Here is a 23,132-nt window from a genome sequence, read left to right as displayed (position 1 = left end):
CCACCGAGGAAAATGGGAATCAGCTGAGTTGGCCCAAACCTGGGTGAAACTTGGTTATGTGCCAAGAAAAGCTTTGAGGGACCAGCCTGACGAGGCTGCAGACTCTGAGCTGCTAGAGCTGTCATCAGGGATTGTGTGCTGGAAAATTCAGCTGTCAGACAATGAGGGGCCCGCACCTGACATTCCAGCACAGGCTGCCTTTACTCCTCCCGGAGACTCACACCAGTAAGTGTGAAACCTTACTAGGCATGAGCACAGTAAGCAATTTTCACCTTGGTTCTGTGCAAAGACAGTGGTTCTACTATCTTAGAATGGGCTAGGAAATTACATCTGCATGTCAGCAAAGGCTCTTGAACTTGGCTTTCTACTTCAGCAATGGAACATCTGGGGACCAAGCAAACTCATGAACACAGGTATTAAGGAAAGCCAGGCAACTGGAAGCACTTAGTTGCGTTAAAAATACAGAAGAAATGCTGACACTTTTACAATTTTTGTTGGCTTTTTCATAGTCTTTTTCACAGAAATTTCTACCTACAGCTGCCCAGTGGAACCCCCTCGTGGTTAAAGAACACACGTGTGACAGTAGCAGTTGAAAGTTTTACTAATAGATATGCTTACATAAGGAAAATGAGAGTTTAATCAATTAGACTATCAGTTAAAAGAAAAAGTGACATGATATACAAGCTAGCTGTCCTTAGAGATGAACTAATCAGCTCATAATTATAATATTTATGTAACTATTACACACATTATAAATAATATTTATAAGCTTGAACAGTGAGGAAGAGAGAGAGGGGGTGAAGTCTCCAGTTTCATTCAGTTGGCAAATACGGTGGACCTGTGAGTCAGACACCTGATGAGGAGAAAAAGGCCATAGAAGATGGGCTGGGAAGACAGACACCTTGGATTCAAATTCTGACCGTGCTAGAAACCATCTGTATGCCATTGTGCAACTGCTCTGAGCCTCAGTTTTGTTATTTGTAAAACAAAGATGAGAGTAATACAGAGTACCGCCCATAGAGTTGGTAAAGGCACTTTAATAAGCTAGAGGGTATTATCCTATGCAAAATGAGTCAGTCAGGGAAAGACAACTACCACATGATTTCACTCGTATGTGGAATTTAAGAAACAAAACAGATGAACTTATGGGAGAGCGTGAAATAAAAAACAAAAAAGGAAAAAAATTTAAAAAAAAAAAGGAAAAAGAGAGAGGGAAACAAACTATGAGACTCTTAAAGGTAGAGAACAAACTGAGGGATGATGGAGGGGGTGGATAGTGGAGGGGTTAGACATGTGATGGGTCTTAAGGAAGGAGGGCACCTGTTGTAATGAGCACTGGATGTTGTATGTAAGTGATGAATCACCGAATTCTACTCCTGAAACCAATAGTGTCTGTTAAGTAACTAGAATTCAAATAAAAATTTGAGGGAAGAAAAATGGGCTTTAATAAGATAGGTTTATAAAGTACAGAGGCAGTAAGAACTAGTAGTAACTACAGCCATAACCGCTTTTTATTTATTTTTTATTTTTTTTTAATTTTTATTTATTTATGATAGTGAGAGAGAGAGAGAGGCAGAGACACAGGCAGAGGGAGAAGCAGGCTCCATGCACCGGGAGCCCGATGTGGGATTCGATCCCGGGTCTCCAGGATCACGCCCTGGGCCAAAGGCAGGCGCCAAACCGCTGCGCCACCCAGGGATCCCCATAACCGCTTTTTATTGAATAGTCCTGCCCTCAAACAGCTTACCCTGCAGAGAGGAGGCTGATCCAGAAACAAGTGCCTACAAGAGGGTAAGACTGTTGTGTAATGTACCGAGTGAGACGGGTGTTGGGAGAAAATCATCGAAGACTGCTGTGCAGGGGAGTCAGGGAGACATCGCAGAAGAGGGGCACTTATATTTAAAGAGGAGTAGGTCTTTCTTAAGCAGATAGTTCTTCCTCCCACCACCCCTTCCCAGTCATTCATTCATCTACCATTTATTGAATACCTACTGTCTATCAGATAATATTTTAGGTGCCAGGTTTATGGCTGCACCTGTAATGAAGTTTATATTCTAGCAACAGGTGATAGAGTAGACAAGTATAAAGCATACAGGAATTTCAGTTGGGGGGTGGGGTGGGTAGGGAGTACCAGGAAGAAGATAAAACAGGTCTAGGGGATAGAAGATGACCTAGGGTCTGGTATTTGGAGGCAGCTTCAGCTCGGGTGATCAGGGGAGGCTTCTCTAAGGAATGGCAGGCAGGTTGAGAAATGAGTACACCAAGACTTGGGGGAAGGCTGTTCCAGGCAAAGGAACAGCAAGTACCAAGACCCCGTGATGGAAAGAGCAAGTCTTCGGGGCAGAAAGGAGGCCAGGAGGGCTGCTGTGAATGAGGGGGACAGATGGAGGCGACCAGGGGGCAGAGCAGGAGCTTACTCACAAAGAGCTGTGTAAGCTGAGATAAGATTTTTCAATAGGTTTTTATAATTCTGAGGTTTAAAGTCAAAACAAAAAATTCAGTCAATAACTTTTTTTTTTTCTCAAACTCTTTAAAAAATACAAAGGAAGGCTGGAAATCTACCCTGCCAGTCCTTAGGCCCTAAACTTTGTTATGTAAGAACCGACACCTTCTTTAATCTATTGCCAGAACCAGATACACTTTGCATCCTAAACAAGCTGCCAAAACAAAGCAGAAAGCCAGGCTTAAACTCTCTGTTAGAGGATGTTCTAAACTTTGCAAAAACACATTTCTCTATCTTTCAAGTATGTTTATTTGGACAAGGTATACGGATATAAGCACGGATGCAAGGAGCCAGCTGCAGAGGACCAAGACAAACCAGCAAAATGATTATTTAGCAGGAGGGAAAGATAAAAGCAGTCTTAAGTATAAGCAAACATTTCTGCTGCTTCATCTAATGTTTATGAGCAAAACACGACCTCAACGTGAAGCAATGCTGAGGAGGACACAGACGCATATTTGCCACAACCATTCTGGGCTTGGTGATCAAGAAAAGTGGTAGGGTGTGCTTCCTTTTTCACTAGGGCCCCCTCACCCCAAGGCCACACCTTGGTGCCAGCAAGACTCATTCTTGCTCATGCAGACTCATAGCAGTGGCTCTGCTTAGGAAAATGGAGCTGGGATCAGGGTACCAGGACAGCATGAAGGCCATCTGCAGCTACTCTCCCATTGCAAGTCGTCTGCCTTATTGGGACACTCCACGTCCTGACACTTATTTCAGGAAGTGGGGGCTCATTCCAACCCCCCAGGAGACACCCCCAATACTCTAGAATGTCATGTAAGAGTTAAGGATGTACATTTTTCATTTATGATCTACAAGTTCTTTCTTTTGAATGGATTATTTTCAACAAAGATGTTGAGAACATCATAACTTTGGGTCAAATCTTAGTGTTGGTATGCTTTTTAGGATATTAAATCCATGTGGTACCTTTAGTATGTGGGGTATAGCAGAACTTTAATTTCTGGGCATCATGAAGAAAAATTTATAAAGCTCCCCCATTCCAAATTCTACAATACATAGATCTACTTTCCTATATTCTTAAGATTCTTCTGGTAGTCCCCCAAACATTAAAAGCTGCTTTCATGGGGATTGGATTTGTCCTTTTGAAAAAATTACAGACTATGTGAACACGGCATGTGAGCTTCTCACAGACCAAAATCCTGGTAGTCTTTCTTTCTATGGGAATCATCGACGTTCACTCATTTATTCAACAACTACTGAGCAACCAATATGGGTAGACACTGTGCTACGTCCAGAGAAGACAACAGACCTAAAATACTAGCATTCTCTGTGCTCATGGGCCTTAGGTCTAGTGAAGGAAGGGGCAAATTCTAATAATGAGACAGTGTTTCTAAGAGAGCACATGATATCCAAGAATGGACTCCAACAAGTAAGAGGCATTTCCAGATATGTTTGGCCAATACCAAGTGCCACCTCCTACTACTCCCCAACTGGCTGGGCTTGGGGGAGTCCTCCCCAGACTAGCCTGTCTCATCTTGTTTGGTGGTAGCTCCAGAAGTCACAGTACTCAGTGCAATGTACCATGTTCTTGGAGAAACGCCATGAAACTGTAACACATATAACTTGTTTGCAATAGAACTATTTTATGGGGTTATGAATGTATACTTGTGAAATTTAAAGCTATAATTGGAACATGGGTCCACCCAAAGAAGTAAAGTGGAACTATGAAAAATTAGCTCTTTTAGATGTTTCATATCAGTGTTTGCTACAACTTCATTCGCTATGTAACCTGTTAACCTTTGAGAGCAAACCAGCAGCAGCACACCCTAAAGGTGTAAGAAAAATTGTAAAAGAAAAAAATTCCAGCCATGGACTTTTTTGTTATCTGTGAGCTGGAGAAAGGCTGTGACTGTTCTATTTCACTGACAAAAGAAACCCAATTTCTAGAAGATCAGAAAGTTTGAGACTTATTGGTACAGAAGGGGAAAGGAAAAGAGAAATGAAAGCTCTCAGTTGCAGGTTCCAAAAGAAAAACCCAAACAGGCGTGCCCAGATTTACTCAAAGCCCACGTATCAAAAAAACCTATATTTGCAGACTTGATAAGTTATGGGTAATTATTTGCTTTATAAAGTGGGCTATTATGTGAGATTCCTTTCTAAAAAATATTATCTTCCTGGGATGCACTTGGGATGAGATTCACTTTAGAGAAGTCTAACTACTATACAACCAAGGCACTGTATCAAACAAGGCTCGTAAGGGATCACGATGGGGACAGCCAGGAGCAGAAGAATGTATATCCAGAACAGTGTTTAACCCCTGCTCCTCGGCCCAGGCTGGGACATGACTTCAAACAGAAGCAGAACAAAACAGAAACCAACATGGTCAGGGCTAAGTATTTGTCCTGTCACTGTTCCTTTGACTCAGCCACTGTCCCTTGGGTCTGATCTCCCTCCTCATAGACCTCTCTTCCTCTCTGTGGCAGTTGGCCTCAAAAGTGTTTTTTTGACAGTGGTTCAGCTGGTGTGTGATTTTGCCTGGCAGGGAACACCTGGCAACACCTGGAGACATTTTTGGTTGTCGTAACTGGGGAAGGAGGGTTACGGTCAGTTTTGAGTAGAGGCCAGCAGTGCTTGCTAAACACCCCATAGGACAGTCCTCCACAACAAAGAATCATTCTGCCCAAAATGTTAATAATGGTCTGAGGCTGAGAAACTCTGGTCTACAGAAGGCAAAATCATGATCATCCCTCTACAGAGCTGGGATGCAGGGATAGAGTATTTTGGACTTTTCCATCCTTTTAAATAAGCTCTTATTTAGTTGGAGGGAAAAACCTGTAAATCTGATGTCCTGATATGATAGTCCCTGAATCAGTTGGATAAACCACTGATACAAGGGTCAGACTCATTGACACATAAAAATGGCTAAGCACCCACTTGAAAACATTTGGTCAAAACATGCATTCAAAGAACTATAACGAGACACTTGGCAAGGCCGCATACTTGGTCTTAAAAAGCCTGCTCAAAAGTAATTTATACCAATGAGCCGTGGCAAATTCACCTATTCTGTAAGTACATCGTGACTCAACAAGCCTTTTGATCCATTATAGAATGGCAACAATTATAGTTTAATGAGTTATTTTCACTTACTTGTCAGAACCTGTTTGGATAATCTAAATAACTTCACATCCTCTTAACATTCCTCATGAGACCGTCTCAGAGAAAACAGGCTCAATTTTCTTTTAAGTCTCCAATCCCAGTTAAGTGACAGATGAAGCTGCTATAGCGACCACTCTCCTGCTGGGTTTTGGCTAGACTCTTTTTCCCCTCCTTTCCAAAATCATAAATCTATTTCTTTCACAGTGGAGATTTTCCTTGTCTCATTCCTTCTTTAGAGCTAGGGTAGCATATTTAAAACTTTTTCTCTAAAAAAAAACCCCAAAAACAAAAACAAAAAAACAAACTGCAGGGCATGGTTTAAGAAGCAGGTTTTTAGGAAAACTATTTTCATCCTGAAGGCAAGAATCTCTAGGTTGCTTTCACCTCATGCTCAAAGATGGTGGGACAGGTAAGAATCAAGACTTTTCTATCTGCAGCTATAACAAAATATGAATAATACCCAAACGTTTTGCTTCCTCATTTTCATTCATGGGGAACTTTTTAAAAACCCCCACACATTTATAGTAACAGATAAATCTACTCAAGTCCCTGCACCACCAAATCCCCCAAATAGGACTCTAAAACCCTTTCATCTCAAATAGAAATTCCACAGAGCTCCACAAATCACAGACAAAACAAAACAAAAAAGAATCTGGAAACCACATTCTCCTTTCAATCTTGGGGGTAGTAGCCTGAAAAAACACAAACATTGTTAAAAGGTCAATAAAACCAGGACTCTCAAATAACCCGCCTTTCCTGCTCTTTATTCTAGCCCTGTACCAATGAAAGAAAAAAAAAAAAAAAAAAAAAAAAGCTCCGTGGTTCATTTTGTATCATTAAAAGACCCCCCAAAGTTTAAGTAAAATGTACTGCAGGTCATTGCAAGCGGCTTCTGTGGCCGGCACCCAGCAGAGCACATCTGGATGCTCTGAGGTCACCGGGGAAGGCAGGAATTTCACGTTTGCCCTGCAAAGCAAAGGACAGATACCTCGTGCACTGCCTGCTTTACCTTCTGCGAGGGCTCCTTTTCTTCTACTTCTGCTCCTCGGCTGGGCTGAGCTGGGAACGCCTCTGGGCTTCAACCTCAGAGCACAGCAGAGGCGTGTGAAGGCCAGACCTCAGCCCCGCAGCCTGGGGCTCCCTGCCCTCCTGGGTCCCATCCGCCGGCCTCTCTCTGAACCTAAGCAAACGCAATGTGCATCTCTCTAGAGGCACAGACAGGAAAAGAGAACAGAGTGGGGCAGGCGTTCTCACGCCTCCCTCCCCTTGCTGTACTCACTAGTTAAACACACCAGCAAACCACTACGGGCCAGTCCAAGTTCCCACAAAAAGGAGGGGGGTAGGGTTTCTTTTCTTTTTTTCTTTTTTTTTTTTAAATGCAGGTTGGGGAAAGTACCATTTCTTCACGGGGCACTCCACAATTGTCTGCATCACAGATCTGACAGTAATTGTTACCGAGGCAGAGGCTTGCGCTGAAACGGGATTCTTAATGCTTTTTTAAGTTTCTTTCTCGGGTTTGGGATGATGGAAAGGTGTTCAAGCGAACACAGCTATCAAACAGCTGGCTATCTCCTTCGAGTCACTGCTTTTGAGGCACATATTATGAAATCCTTTATGGAGTAAAATTGAGAGTGACTTGATTTTGATTCCCATCAGCTATTCAGAATTTTCTGATTTTCATGGTCATATACACACATACACACACATTTTTTTTAGGGAAATGTGACCAAAAAATGACTTTGCTTATCAAGTTTCCTTGATTCATATTTCTGGTACACTTTGTGTTCTTTTATTGCAGCCAAAAAGAAAAAAAAAAATCAATAGGCACCTTCTATATTCCAGGCACTTTCTGCAATCTCATTGCCAACTAAACCATTCTGCAGAAATCCCAGATGAGCCAGTGACAGAAGGTGAAGCCACAGGCTATTCATATATGTGAACAGAGAGGAGGAGCCAGAAACCTTCTACTGTGATAGCACAGCACTTTCTGTGTAACCCCTTTCTTAGGACTGGGGCAGCGTTCTGTTACAATTCTTGTCATTTTTAATATGACTAAAGTGATTTAGGGAAATTTTTCATGCAGACTGTTTGCCCCGATAAAATGAGCTAGTAAAAAACACCCCTTGTGTTCATGAGGAATCTCTCTAAGCTGGTTTGGAAGCAATTCCCAATATCAGTGAAGAAATGTAAGGCTTTTAGCAATAAAGCAGTGCTTCCAAAACACTGGATTGCACATTACAATAATTAGAGGGTATTTTTTTTTAGCACATTTTTCTTTCAAGGAGTCACAAGCCTCCATGAATGTGCCTTTACCACACCCTTGTTGGGCCAGTTTCTCCCAGTGTGATCTGTGGAATGATCACCAGAATCACCCAGAGCAGGGTGGCATGTTTACATGCAGTTCCTGGGCCTAGGCCTGGACCCCCTTGAATCACAATCTCTGGGTGTGGCCTGGGAATACACACTTTAAACCAAGTATCTAGGTGATTCTCAGGCACAGCAGTTTTAGGATGCCAGCCTTAAAACCTTGGCAGTCAGGGACTATGCCTTTTACTTTGTGATCCTAGAACTTTGTCCCATGTTTGGGATATTAGCAGGTAGTTAGATGTTTGACAGAGGTGGGAAGGAGTCCGTTCTTACGAAGGAAAAGGGGAAACTCAGTTGGGCTTTCAGTCATGGCCGGAAATACTGGAACTTCAGAATTGGGATCACTGATCCCCAGATTTTATCTTTCTACTCTCCTCTATTTGGAGGATTGGCCCCTTTCAGATTTTGACTACCTATCTTCTAAGACGGGGAGAACAAGGATGGTTTATCTTCAAATTTACCAAGCAAATTGCCAAATTTGTGACTTTCCAAGTAAAAGGGGCCAGGAAATAATCACCATGTGGAGTCAAGAGGTTTGAGAAGTCAGCCTGGTTGGACAGTCCTTGTGAAGCAATAACGAGAGGCCTTTCCTGTTGACCTGCCTCTTGCAGATGCATATGGATATGATTTGGGGAAAGAAAATAAAGAATCAAAGGGTGGGCACAGGGATCTGTTTGAGGTGATTCCAGATTCTAACCATGGGATGCCTGCCGCTTTGAGTTTTGCTGCAGGGCCATGAAAATAGGTAGTTTATAAATTGTTTGCATTTGTAAGGCCACTCCAAAGTGTCCTTTTGGGAAGGAATTACTATAGTGGTTCATTTCCGCCAGGATGTATGGGCCCCAGCTCTAACCGTCATTCTTCCTAAATAGCTGGCAAACTCGAAGCAGGTCCATCTGCTGGAATTGGCATAACATCCCTCACAAGGTGGGAAGCCTTGAGGTCCAGGAAGCAAGTACGTTCAGGTGGAAAACAACGAGAAGGAAGCCTGTTCCCAAAGGACAGGCAGGAGGGCGGCATTGCTGCCTGCGGCCAAGAGGACCAAATGCTCCCACGTCCCCTAGAGCATTCATCTCCTAGGCTGCGTGGAAATTTCACATCCTTACCTAGAGAAAGCTGTGCCCAGCATGGAAGTTGTCCTGGTGACTTTTGTGCCATTTTCAATGTATGCCCCCCTGCCCACCAAGATGACCCATTCTTGTGGACCAGTCCAGCTCCACAAAAGCCAGTTTACCCTATAATTATACCAAAATAATTCTAGTCCTTAATGGGAAAAATTATTTTTAATTTTAATTTTTAAAATGTATAACCAGACTACTAACAAAAATGATCTGAAGTGGAAAATAGCATACTATAAGCACGCAATTAAACCAAATAGTAAAATCAAATCACATGTTTAAATCAAAGAAACACACAAGGCTGGATAAAAAGTGACCTAAGACTTCAATAACAACAGCAAATGAAGATAATTTCCCACCACATGCCTCAAAATCCAAAGCTGACTGCTTTTCCAAAAGTTGACAAGAATGTCTTTTAAACCTGGGGTATTTACTGTGTGTGCCTCTTCCTCGGACCTCACACTACTGTGGATCCGCACTTATGTTTTGCGTACTGATATACATTGCCAAAGATTAAACTCTTTTTCTGTTCCACCTAGAGAAGGTCATGGAAATCACCCTGGAATTCACTGAACACCACCTGTGAGGCTCCTTGGACTCAATCACTTAGAAGGAGGTGTATAATCATCCTTTAGCATAAGAGCAGTAAAAGATGTGTGTTGAGCCAGAAATGGGGGCAGGCAGGTAACGGCAGGAAGGGAATGGACTAGTGCTCTGGATCCATGAGACATCGGACACATGAGCCCTTCTGAGGCCCAGGAAGGACCCTGAAGAGTAGAAAGAACAATTCTGACGGGTCATCACTTCTGTGCCCAGAGCACTGGCCAGACCAGGAGACCCATCCCATCGCTATACCGTCTAGGTAGGCTGTCTCTCTGCTGTCAGATCTGGATCATTTCTTAAGTTCAATACCACCCCTGATAATCACTCTCAGACTCTGAAGATGCTGTAGTAGCCTTGGGCACTTGAGTGCTGGTGGTCACCTGGACCCTACAGGGGCTGTAGCTGTAGACCTGGACACCCTAATACTTTTAGAAATGTATATTTCATCTATCTATGGAACAAGTCCTAAATATTACACTTTCTTCTTTTTTTTTTTTAAAGATTTTATTTATTCATGAGAGACACACACAGAGAGAGGCAGAGACATAGGCAGAGAGAGAAGCAGGCTCTTTGCATGGAGCCCAATGTGGGACTCGATCATAGGACTCAGGATTACGACCTGAGCTGAAGGCAGATGCTCAACCACTGAGCCACCCAGGTGTCCCAAATCTTACATTTTCTTTTGTGGCCCCCAGTGTTGGGCCACCAGCCTAATTTCAATACTATTGGTTCACTTCTCTGGAAGGGTTACTTTCTACCATTTAGTTCACTTGTCACCCTCACCACCACCACCACAACACACACACACACACACACACACGCACGCACATTTCACCAGCAATAAGCTAAACTCTCTGAAGTTAACACTGAAAGACAAAACATCGTTTTAACTCAAAATACAAATTCTTCTCAAAATGTCATTTCCAGATAAGGAAGCTCTTCCATTTGTGCTGACAGGAAATGGGGCGATTTTTTTTTTCATAAATATTGAAACTTTACTGCTTGTGAACATAGTACTTTGTTACCCTGGTGACACATTTGCTCTTTTCATTAATGGAGGAGAAAGTGGATAACTCTGGGTGAATCAGATTTTCCTCAAATCATTTATCATGCCAATGTGCTTATGCCCTACTGGGCCAATTCCAAATCCGTACATGACGGAGGGGGACAAAATAACCAAGTTATTCTTTGCAAATAAGCTGTTGCAAACAACACATCATAAACCATACGTTGAATATAAACTTGAGTTTGCTTTCCTGTACTGGGAAGATTTTATATCAGTCAAGTCATACTTTGAGATCAAGGGAAGTGTTCTGTGCAATGGCAACCTGTGGCTTCGCAAGCAAACAAAAGTTCAAATGCATGGGAAGGGGAAAAACCTGGCATACAATGTCGCAGAAAGACAGTTATTGACTTGAATCCCCGAATCTTGCCCTCTACCCACTGTTCTTCTGCTTAATAAGCTAAACCATTAAAGACTGGAAGAAAGGGCAGCCCTGGTGGCTTAGCGATTTAGCGCTGCCTTCAGCCCAGGGCCTGATCCTGGAGACCAGGGATCGAGTCCCACATAGGGCTCGCTGCATGGAGCCTGCTTCTCTCTCTGCCTGTGTCTCTGCCTCTCTCCCTTTCTGTGTGTCTCATGAATAAATAAATAAAATCTTAAAAAAATAATACTGGAAGAAAGGAGGAGACAAAGAAGGAGGAGACAAAGTACTACCCTCAGTACTGACTGTACTGTGCCAGTGGTTTTGTCTGCCTTCTTCTTCTTCTTTTTATTTTTTTCAAATCCTGCAGCCCTGAGAGGTAGTGATTAGTATTCTCATTTCACACGGAAGGAAATGGAGAATAACAGGACTCCAGCTCCCTATCACCTTGTATATCTCTGCATAGACAGATGATACGTGTGTGCGTGTATACAAATTTAATTGGGACATTATCCACATACCGTAAATTTCATCCTTTTAAAGTATACAATTCAATGGTTTTTTAGTATTCAGAGTCGTTCAACCATCACCACTATCTAATTTGAGAACATTTTCATCAACCCCCAACTCCCATAGCCATTAGGAGTCATCTTCCCCATTCCTCCAGCCCCTGGCAACCACTAATCTACTTTGTCTCTGTGGGCTTGCCTATTCTAGACATTGATGTTTCACATAAACGGAATCATATAACATGAGATCTTTTGCGCCCAGCTTCTCTCACCTGGCATCACGTTCCCAAGGTTCATTGCTGTGGCAGCGTTATCAGCACTTCATCCCTTTCTACTGTTGAGTCTCTATTGTGTTGCTATACCACATTTTTCTTTTTTTTTTTTTAAGATTTTATTTATTTATTCATGAGAAACAGAAAGAGAGAGACATAGGCAGAGGGGGGAAGCAGGAGCCCGACGTGGGACTCAACTGCAGGACCACCACCTGAGCCGAAGGCAGACGCTCAACCCCTGAGCCACCCAGGCGCCCACCACATTTTTCTTAATTCATATTTGAAAACGAACCTGTGTCTACAGTTTATTGTTAAACTACAGTTTTAAATCAGGAAAGATGACTGGTATATCCCTACATTGGCCCTGCTTCACAGGACCTTCTGCCTATCTACTGAGGTTCAGAGTCCTACACTAGAGCTCTGTGAAGGGTGTGCTAACTGAGCCAGCTTCATCCATCTACAGTATTTTCCAAGGGCTATGCCAGGTGCCCTCATGGAGGATACAGCTGAAAAGGAGATGAGACACTGTGAGCTAGGACCGCATAGACCAGATCTGTGAGCTAGGACTGCACAGAAGTACAACAGACTCTACGAAAGGGGTCACTGACTTTCAGTGCCATTTTACACAGGTAAAAAGTAAACCAAATAAGCAGCAAATGTTTATCATCCTGAAAATCGGTATAACAGGGCTGCTAGTGAGCTAGGCTTTCTCCATTTCACGGGGAATGATAAATTTTGGTCCTTCAGCAAGTTATTTTGGGAAGTAATTACTCGTGTTCTGCAATGATTACTGCCAGGTGGATCATGAAGCAGTGCGTCCTTTATCTTCGGAGAACTGAGAAACCTGGCTTCTAACTGTGGTCTGTTACTAATCAGCCCCCAAGCTGCTGGCACTCAGTAGCCTCATCTGTAAATAGAGGTCAGTAGTAACTGCCTTGACCACTTTATAGGCCTGTTGTGTGAATTAAATATTTATGAGATCATTAGCAAGTGTTAAAAATATTATACAAGAGCAGGATATTGTGGTGTTTCACTGTCCCCCGAGACACGGACCATCTCAACCAACATTACCAGGATTCCTTGATTCCTTTTCCTCTCCCTAATCCTCAAAAACATTTGGGTTCAGAGTCAAGTCGAAGTATGAATTCCTTTGAGCACAGTGGGAATAAGAAGAATGCAATCAGTTTTCAGTGAGAACATGGGTTGCTGTTTTTGCTTTGCATGTGTATGACCTACACCAAGGAAGAAATGGGCAGCTGGCATTTCAGTCTTTTTTTTTTTTTTTTTTTAAAGATTTTATTTATTCATGGAGACAGAGGGAGAGAGGCAGACATAGGCAGAGGGAGAAGCAGGCTCCCTGTGGAGAGCCTGATGTGGGACTCAATCCTGGGATTCCAGGATTGCACCCTGAGCCAAAGGCAGATGCTCAACCACTGAGCCACCCAGGTGTCCCTCAGCCTGTCTTTTTAAGTGACATCTATGATGGTCACAGACTATCATGCAAGTGCCATGGGGTAACCACATTTCTTCTCGATACATAACAGATTAGCCCAGAACAAGACCAGCCCACTGCTCACAGCTCTTATGGCATAACATGCTAAAATACCTGTGCCAAAAGGAAAGAAGGGGCCTCCATTTTATAACGTGAATTAGTTTCACAGGAACATCATAAACATTTGTTCCTGGAGTTTATGAATAAGCAGTCAAAAAGTTTAACAAAACAAAGCCTCAGAGAATCAAGGACAAGGATTTAGTTGAATTGTGTTATGATTCCATTTCCTCCAGTGTAGGAGTTCAGCAGGAGGGGTCTAAAAGCAAATCTAAACCCTGTCCTTGTGTCCATCCATTGGACAGACAGGACAGCATAACCCAATAGGTGTGTATGGGAAGGCATCAAAGGGGCAGAGGACCTGCCTTGGGCTGCCTGTGAGGGTCTCCCTCTCACACTGTGCAGGACAGGCTGACCCATCACCCGCTTGTCCCCAGAGGGCACACACACCACATAAAGACACATGCCACCAGCTTTTCTGGAAAGAAGGACACCCAAGACAGGAGGATTGATTTTCCTGGGTGTAGTGACGTGGGGAAGAAGGGAAAGGAAAGAATATGAGACCCAGGCAGGAAAAGCAGAGCCCCGCCTTCCTCCTCTAAGAATGCCGACACTGCAAGAGGAAGGCTCTGGGGGCTGTAGTCTAGCGGTGCCTGCCCAGGGAGGCCCTATCTGCAGAGGGAGCCAAGCTCCCTGGGGATGAAAGCATTTGTCTTGAAGGAATCAGTGGAGTGCTGGGTAAATACAGAGCCCCTGGCAGAAGGGAATTGTGTAAGAGAGCAGAAAGACTGCTGATGGAAGAGCCCAAGACCAGGGGGAGGGGACAGGGGACAAGCCCTTGGTCTGCAGATGGAATAGCCCAAGATCAGGGAGAGGGGACAAGGACCAAACCTTTTTTTTTTTTTTTTAACCCTCAACACTTCTGGTTCCAGCCTGACATTTTTTTCCCCCCTGGTGCTACTTTCATTTTGGAATTTTCTATGTTGCTGTTTTCTTTCTTTATGAAGTTGGCAAGTAACCACATTCCTGTGCCCAAGAAAGGAATTTTGATGGAGTCAGAAATCCCCAAGGGCCATTCACCAAAGATGGAAGGAAATTCCTACCAAAGAGATGCCCAATGTCTGCTGACATCTGGGATCTAAGTCCGAAGTCTTATGTAGCTTCCTGTACTATTAGTCTGCTAAAGCAGGAGGAGGAGAGAGGAGTGGTTGGGGGTGGGAAGAAACAGGGAGGAAGGTTGCTTCAGAGGAGACTTTTGAGGTACAGATGGGGATAGGAGGCTATTGGCAAACTCGAGTAATTTGCACTAATTTGATTCTGGACTTAATTAGGAGGCAGGTTGTAAACATCTTCAGAACGCTCCTGAATTTATAGGTTTATTAGCATAAGCTTTTAAAGATGTGCCATTTATAGCAAGACCTCTCAAAAAAAGAGAATCTTGTTGCTGAAAACAAATTTGAAAGCTAGCTAATGATAAATCATGCTACAATTTGAGTGTATGCTACATGCCAGTTTACAGAAAAACCTCTCCAGGAGAAAGAACTGCTGACTCTGAGCCCTTAGACCTAAGACGTGAGAATTACAGAGCTCAGGTCCCAAGAGCCAAAGAAACTTGAAGTCAAGAAGTCCAAGGCCTGGATTCACATATATATTTTTAATGCCTGCACTGAAAAATTAAGGCTCAAAGAAGTTGAGAGACTGGCCTGAGGTCCCACAGCTGGGAATTCCAGAGCCAAGAGTAGGTCCCTGATTCCCTCTCACGTGGAGCCCTTTTCATGAAAACACATGAAGACACTCTTCCCCAGCCCATCAAGCCAAAGCTTCCTTGGGCATCTGGAGACATCTCAGGTGAAAGCACCCAGAGAGGAGGCTATAGGGCACCCCTGATGCTTAGTGAGGGTCACTGGATGACACTTGTATAAGTCCCCAGCTTTACCAGAGTACATGTGAAGGGTGGCCCAAAGGATATATCTGCAAAAATTCTCTGGAACCTGTGAATGTTTGGAAAAAGGGTCCTTGCAGGTGAATAATTAAGCTAAGGATCTTGAGATAGATCATCCTGGATTATCTGGGTGAGCCCTAAAATCCAATGACAAGTGTCCTTCTAAGAGCAAAGCAGAAGGAGGGGTGACACAGAGAGAAGACACAGAAGGAAGGTCATGTAAACATGAGGGTAGAGATCAGGGTCACGTAGCGAGAGGCCACCATAACCTGGAAGGGGCAAGGGAGATTCCCCTTGAGAGCCCCTGGAGGGAGTGTGGCCCTGCTCACACCTCGGGTTTGGACTTCTGGCCTCTAGAACTGTGAGAGGATAAGTTTCTGTGGTGTTAAAGCTCCCGCTGTTAGAGCAGGTACAGGAAACTGTACAATCTCTATGGATAAAATCAATCAGAAAAAACAACAGTAACAGAAAAATAAGGATCACAGAATGGAGAAGCAAAATGTGGTATATCCGTATAACGGACCATTTTTCAGTCTTGAAGGAAATTCTGGAACATGCTACAACATGGATGAACCTCGAGGACATTATGCAAAGTAAAATAGCCAGTCACACACACACATAAATACTACATGATTCTACCTATATGAGGTGCCAAAGTAGTCAAATTCATAAAGACAGAGAATAGGATGGTTGATGTCGAGGTCTGAGGGGGAGAGGGGGATGGGGATTTACTGTTTAGTAAGTATATAGTGTTTCCATTTTACAAGACGTAAAGCGTCATGGAGATGGATGGTGGTGATGGTTGCACAACAGTATGGATATATTTAATACCAATGAACTGTACACTTAAAGATGATTAAGATGGTAAATTTCATGTTATGTGCATTTGACCACATATTTTAAATAGAAGGGGGAAAAAAATCCCAAAAGGCAAGGATCACAGCCTTTATAAATTCACAATCATAATGTTTCAATGATAGGGTCTGAGAATGAAGTCATGGGAGGAGGGCAGTCTTGAGATCCATCCTGTTTTATATTGGTACCCAAGCCAAGCTGACTCAGAAAGGGTCACGTGTCAGTGTGCTACACAGGCAGGACATTTTTCTAGATCACACCCTTCTGGGGAGGTCGGCATGCCTGCTGGGTGGGTCTTGACTCTACTATGAGGCCCCAGGCGCTGTGTGGAAAGCTTCCATGGACTTCCACCTTACAGACAGATGGCCCTCGCTGAAATTGGAAGCCAGTCTGGTGAGAAGCTCCTGCAGCTACAGTGAACACCCCCTTCAGGGGGAGGGAACGGGAATAAGCAGATGTTTCTTCAAAGTGCCATGTTCTTGGACCTAGTGTATTTTTCTCAATCCTTCTCATGGTGGCTGAACTAAATCTGAAGTAATCTACAGCAGCCCCCTGCCTACTACCTCCCCAACTCTTTTTGGGGAACATTTCCATACATGGACTGAGACAGCTGTTTTGGCCCGCATCTACTGTAAACGTGGCTGGCTCAAATCTGAGGACTACGCTCGGTGTCTTCCCACTGTTTTTCCTACAGCCAAACATCTGGGAGATGGTTCTGATATTTTATTACTGTTTTAAAATGCAATTTCCCGATTGCTCCCAACTCAATGGGTTTATTTCTGTCTTACACAGATCAAATTTGGGACTCCAAAGGAAATGCTATGGGGCCCTACTCAGAGCTCTGGAGAAGGATGAGAGATGTTCAGGGGACAAGTGGTTGGGGGCACCTACCACTGCACTTTGAGTCTTGGGATCTGACCACCTGGACTTCATGCTGGACTCTGGATAGCACACAACCATCTTCTCCAATAGCTTTCCTACAGAGGTGCTTCACCGAGGGCCAAAAACCCAGCATTTGACCACACTTGGGCCAACTATTAAAACCACTGGAAAGACCATGAAAACTTCTCCTCCCACCCAACTATGTGTGGAGGGTGGGTCTCCCTTGCATCAGTACTTTCAAAGTTCTATGCACTGAGTTCTGCAGTCGTCTCCTGTCTCTACCCTCACCCCCTTTCCAACCATTTTTTTTTTTAATTTGAGGTAAAATTCACATGCCATAAAATTGACCATTTAAATGTGAATAACCCTGTGGCATCTAGGATAATCACAATGTTGTGCATTTATTACTTCTATCTTGTTCTAAAACATGTCATCACTCCAGCTGGGTCTCAATGGTTATTCTTATCCCACCCCCTACCCCCCAACACCCAGGCAACCACCAGTCTGCTTTCTGTCTCTATGGGTTTATCTCTTCTGGATATTTCATCTAAATGGAAGCAAACCATATGTACCTGAGCTGAAACCAAGAATCAGATGCTTAATGACTGAGCCACTCAGGTCCCCCGTGCATTCCTGACACAGCAGTGTGATCCAGTCACATTCAGCTCCAACTGCAATCACTTCAATGGCTTCCCACCATTCTTAGGATAAAGACCAAAGTCCTGACTATGACTCTCGAAGTCCTCATGCTCTGAGCCCTCCCCACTCCCTTAGCATCATCTCTCACACCTGCCCTCCTGTCCATCTGACTTTTTTTGTTTGTGCTGTGCTTGTCCTCACTTCTGGGCCTCTGTGGGGGCTGCTCCTTTTTGGAACCGCCTTCCCCTGGGTAAAAGACAACTGCCTGAAACAGTCACTTCCTTATCTCCCAAATCTAATTAGCTACACTAGGTCCTAGCACAGAGCCAACACTGGCCCTTCTGTGTTTCCTGGAAAGAAAGGCACCCCAGAGCTTGCCGTGGGATTAGGAAAGCTATGCTAGACCTCACTGCATAACCCCACAGACGCTGCCCATAGACACAGGGGGGCCTCTCAGATTTATGTGCAGTGTCTCTGAAACACACCCTGCTGGGAGGTTTGAACATGGTTATGTGGATTTGGTGCCCCGTCTGTCAAAGCTGTAGGACCAGTTGGTCGCCTTCCCAGCTGCTAGGCATCCTGACTTACCTCTGCCCAGAACACATTCTCCACCCTGAAACATGGGACAGATATGAGGTAATCTCTTTTGTTTAAAATTTTTTGTTGTTTTTGTTAAATCAGATCTTGTTAACTAATGCCCCACAGGCCAGGGAGAAGTGGGGCAGTGACTCCCTCTGAACTCTGGCCCCTAAATCCACAGTTTGGGCTCTGGTCCAAGAGGGGGCTCTGCTCAGCCCAGAGGCAGCAGTTGGTGGGGGTGAGGTGCGGGGGTGAGGCACTGCTGAGAAAGCAGGAACCAGGCTCTGTGGCTTGAGACATTCACACCTGAACCTGACAGGTTTGAGCTCAGCCCAAGCCACAGGGCGTTCTGGGTCACACAGGATGTGGTTTTTTTAAGGGTGGGGAAGTGTATGCCTTCACCTTTCACCCACCCTTCCTTTGCTTCAGTACTTTGCCCCTGCTCCGAGTCTGTAGACTCTCACAAGCACACACATACATGCAAGAGCGCACATGCACACACACAGACACCTGCTCCCACACAGGTACATGTGCATGCGTGTACAGGTCACACACTGATGCACAGACACACACACAGGCACACATTGGCTCTAATACGCTCTCCGTTTCCTATTTTCTGACTTCTAAAACTAAAAGTAGTCTCATAAAACCCTTCCTTCTCCATAATTCCTCCTAGTCCCTCTATCACTTTTGATAAACTCCCCATCATTCCAATGTCGCATGAACATTTAGTAGAAACTGCCTGTGAAGACAATCCGACGCGTAAAATCTCGACAAATACTTTCTTTCCTCCAGAGGTGAAGATGAAAAAAAAAAAAAAATGGAACAAGAGCCTCTTTTGTGTTTTTGAAGAGTCTGAGGAAAATGATGGTAGCTTTAACGGGAGCCTGGCTGTCACTTACCTCCAGGACTTTCCCTGTGATAAACTGGTGACAGGCTTCGCATTTCACCCCAAAGAGCCCCTGGTAGTCCTTTTCACAGTACGGAGCGCCATCCCTGCAACACAGAAGGGTGTTCAGCTCCTGAGAGGGGTCAAGGGGGCAGGGAAGACACCAGGACCATAATTCTCTGAGCCCTTCTCCACGGAATGGTAGCAGACCATATTTCTCCCCCACCCAGCCTTCACAGGCCTGGAGATCTGGTCAGACATGATCCCAATGCAGGAAACCAGACGATGTGGACGGAGGGCTGTTTCTCTGGGCTATGCAGAAATTACAGCCGAATCACCATACGATTAGCACTGCTGCTTCCCTGTTGTCTCAGAACTAACTAGCAAAAGTGCTGGCACCATTCCCCTTCCTCACCAGGCCAGATGGGCGAGAGATGTGGTGTCAGGGTTCACCCTCCTCTGAGGAGGCCCCAGGGCCACCTTCCCCTCATCGCCTCCTTGAGCTCACATGCCAGCACCTCCCGGCAGCGCTGAGACGCCATGTCTTCAGCCCTCAGGAGGCCCGAGGGGTGCAGGGCCGTCTCATCCAGCCTCTCAAGACCTCCTTAATTTACCTCAGAGCACAGTAAAAATGTTTTCTATGTGTGCCATTAAGTGGAAAAGTCAAAAAAGCACCACTGTACACAGCCTTCCGGGTTACTTTAAGAGCTGAGCATTTCCTCCCTCCTTCTTACTTTAGTTGTGCATCAAGAAATCACCTGTGATGTGTCTTCCTTCTGATATAGGTGTTTTGGCTTCTCCCTGACATGCCGACTTAGATTTCTAGGGGGTGGGGCCCATGCTATTTTTTTTGTTTCACTCTATTCTTAAATTATTATTAAATTCACTTTTTTTTTTTTTTTGAGTAGCTAATATAGCATAGAAAGTTTTATAGGGGAAAATTTTCCCTCATTGCCACTGTACCCCCATATTCATTCCTTTTTTTTCTTTAAAGGTAACCACTGTAACTACTTTCTTTAAGCTACATTAAAAAAAAAAAAAAAAAAAAAACAGAACAATACAACACTCCACTTTGGATATTATCCACACAAGCATCTGATTCTAATATGAGCCCCCTCCCTGGGTGGGTGTTTTTTGTACATTGGTCCTCATGGGCTCAGGGTTTAGACCCTATGTGGTTTTTTAGGGTGGGGGAGTGTCTACAAATACATTCAAGTCCCCTTCCCGAGAGCAGGGCCCACTGGACCCCTGGGCCTTGCCTCCAGCCTTACTTGCTGATGTACTCTCCGGTGAGAACCTTCCCACAGGACTTGCATTTAAAGCACCCCAAGTGCCACTGCTTTTCCAGGGCCAGCAGGGCCTGCCCATTCTTGATATCTCTTCCACAGCCAGCACAATCTAGAAAAGAGCAGAGGCCAGCAGTTACCCCACGTTTGTTTTGCTAAATCCAAGCATGCAGGTCCCAGTGTGCGCCCATCCCACACTCAACAAATATCTACTTAAGCACCGTGTCATTCCACTCTCCCTCCCTGCGCCAAGTCTTTCGTATCCTCACACAGCATGGAAACATCGTGAACCTCAGTGGATCCAAGGGCATGGATGTCCTTCATCCGTTTATTTCCTTGGGGGTTAAATACCCTCTGAGCTCCAGCTGGCCCAGAGAATATTTAATTACGTTGTCTTGGCTGGGATTTCCAGAAAGCTCTCATATGCCTTTATTAATTGAGGGCACGTGTGAGTCGCTAAGTACCTCATGCTGGATGCCTCACTTAACAATATAGATGTGATTCCTGGAAAGCTGCCTATGAATCTCATTTTACTACACAGGACTCTACCTCCTTATCATCCTAAACCAGACTTCTGAAGAGTTGTGACCATCAGTTTAATAGCCCTTAATCCCTTAGCTTTAAATCCTCCATGGCAGCCTCCTGTGACATAGACAAAGGACACAGGGCTGGCTTCTTTGAGGTAAAGGGAGTGGGCTCAACAACTTGTTGGCCCGTCATGTGACCCAGGCCCCGTCTCCCCTCTTTGAAGCCTTGGTTTCCTCACATGGAAGCTGGGAAGTTCTTAGTGACTGTCTCAAGCCTCCAAAGAGGATTCAATGAAATAATGGTTATTAGCACTGGGGCCGGCACATGGGAAGCAGCCCTATAAATGTTTCCTATTATAACTGTCACTATTATGATTACTAAATACTCCATTGTTAGGGAAGTTAAATATTTAAAAGAACTCAGAAGAATGTAAATTGATGCAACCTTTTTGAAAGCAACATAAACTTCCACAGACATTTAAAATCAATGTGGCTGAGCAAATGAAACACAGCATCGCCGGGAGGTTGGCCATCATGTCCCCTGTTGATTGTAAGAAACACTCATGGAATAAAGCAATGCCGGGACGGGGCCACTGGCTGTGCAAAATGATGAAACACCTCCCCCTTCCGACTGCATGTGTGACTGCTGCTCCTTTACCAGTGACAGTCCTAGACCAAAAATTTTTTTTTAAGGCTATTTATTCATGAGACACACAGAGAGAGGCAGAGACATAGGGAGAGGGAGAAGCAGGCTCCTCAGGGGGATCCTGATGTAGGACTTGGTCCCCAGGACCCAGGATTATGCCCAGAGCCAAAGGCAGACGCTCAATCGCTGAGCCACCCAGGCATCCCTAGCTCGACTTTAACTCTCTCTCCTCCTGGAAAAACTGAGATGCCCAATCACTGACCTGCTCCTGCATCTTGACAGTACCTAGTCCATAACTGCTCCTGCTGCCTTGACTCCTTAATACCAGCCAGTAAGACCTCTATCCCCTCAGTTCCCCCACAGATGCTCCTGACTCCCCTGGTCTTCTCCCTTGCTACAGTTTAAGTTCACTTGATTGTCCTCCTGCCCTTCTGTTTGACTACTGGTGTGTTTCCAGTGATCTTTGGTCAGTGCATATTTTTTTAAAAGATTTTATTTATTTATTCATGAGAGACACACAGAGAGAGGCAGAGACACAGGCAGAAGGAGAAGCAGGCTCCCTGTCCAGAGCCCCATGTGGGACTCGATCCCAGGACCCGGGATCACATCCTGACCCAAAAGCAGACGCTCAACTGTTGAGCCACCCAGGTGTCCCTGGTCAGTGGGTATTAATGCACCTTTACATCTAGCAACTTCATAGCTAAGATTTTTAGTCTACAAATAAATTAGCAAAAGTGTGTGTATGTGCTATGTGTCCATGTACGTATTCCCTGAAGAAAATGAATTTATTTCCTGCCGTACTTTTGTAACAACAAAACTGAAAATAGCCTATGTGGAATTAATGAGAAGCTAGTTAAATTACTTATGGTATAGTCAGTAGTGGAATACTGTGTACTGTTGAAAAGAACAAGGTCAATTTGTGTGCTGACATGGAAAGATATACAAGATAGGTTAAGTTAAAAAAAAAAAAAAAGCAACCTGTGGAATAGTATGCATAGCAGAAGCTCATTTATAAAAATTGAGTAAAGGGTATAGATGTGTTTGTACACATGCTCGTATATGGAATAAAAGACTTCTTGAAAAAATAATTGAAACTCCTAAGATATTTTCTTCTGTGAAGGACTTTTCACTTCACATCCTCTGTTGCTTGGATTTTTTGTTGTTGTTACCATGAGGATGTCAAAAAAAGAAAAAATTGAATAAATATTTCTAAGGTTAAAATATAATTGCTAGACAAGTTCTAGATTATTGCAGGTTAGAACTTCTGTAAGTATTGCCCACTATTAGCTGAGCGGGGCTTATATGATCACAAAGCATGATGTATTCTTTTTTAAGCTGGAGTAAACATTTCTCAGCATCTCAACAAAAATCTTATAAAGTGGATCTCACATCTGGTAGTTAACTATAAGGATAAGAATGGAAGGCCTT

At 44.1% G+C, this 23,132-nt stretch overlaps 1 protein-coding gene across 22 annotated transcripts in view; it reads right to left on the bottom strand.

The window, feature by feature from the left end:
- Window positions 1–23,132, bottom strand: part of ABLIM1 (actin binding LIM protein 1) — a 284,940-nt gene that overhangs the window by 73,530 nt on the left and 188,278 nt on the right. For all 22 annotated transcript variants that reach the window (XR_012020544.1, XR_012020549.1, XR_012020546.1 and 19 more), the window contains 2 exons: window positions 20,517–20,643; window positions 19,259–19,352 (listed from right to left, as the gene is read on the bottom strand). Coding sequence is in view for 4 of the 22 variants with exons in the window: in XM_072805191.1 (XP_072661292.1) it covers window positions 19,259–19,352; window positions 20,517–20,643 (221 nt within the window). In the remaining 18 variants the exon portion in view is untranslated. The remainder of the gene's footprint in view (window positions 1–19,258; window positions 19,353–20,516; window positions 20,644–23,132) is intronic.

The sequence above is a fragment of the Canis lupus genome, chromosome 29, assembly GCF_048164855.1.
Source record: "Canis lupus baileyi chromosome 29, mCanLup2.hap1, whole genome shotgun sequence".
NCBI classification, from domain to species: Eukaryota; Metazoa; Chordata; class Mammalia; order Carnivora; family Canidae; genus Canis; species Canis lupus.
This window is presented reverse-complemented; position numbering and strand designations above follow the sequence as displayed.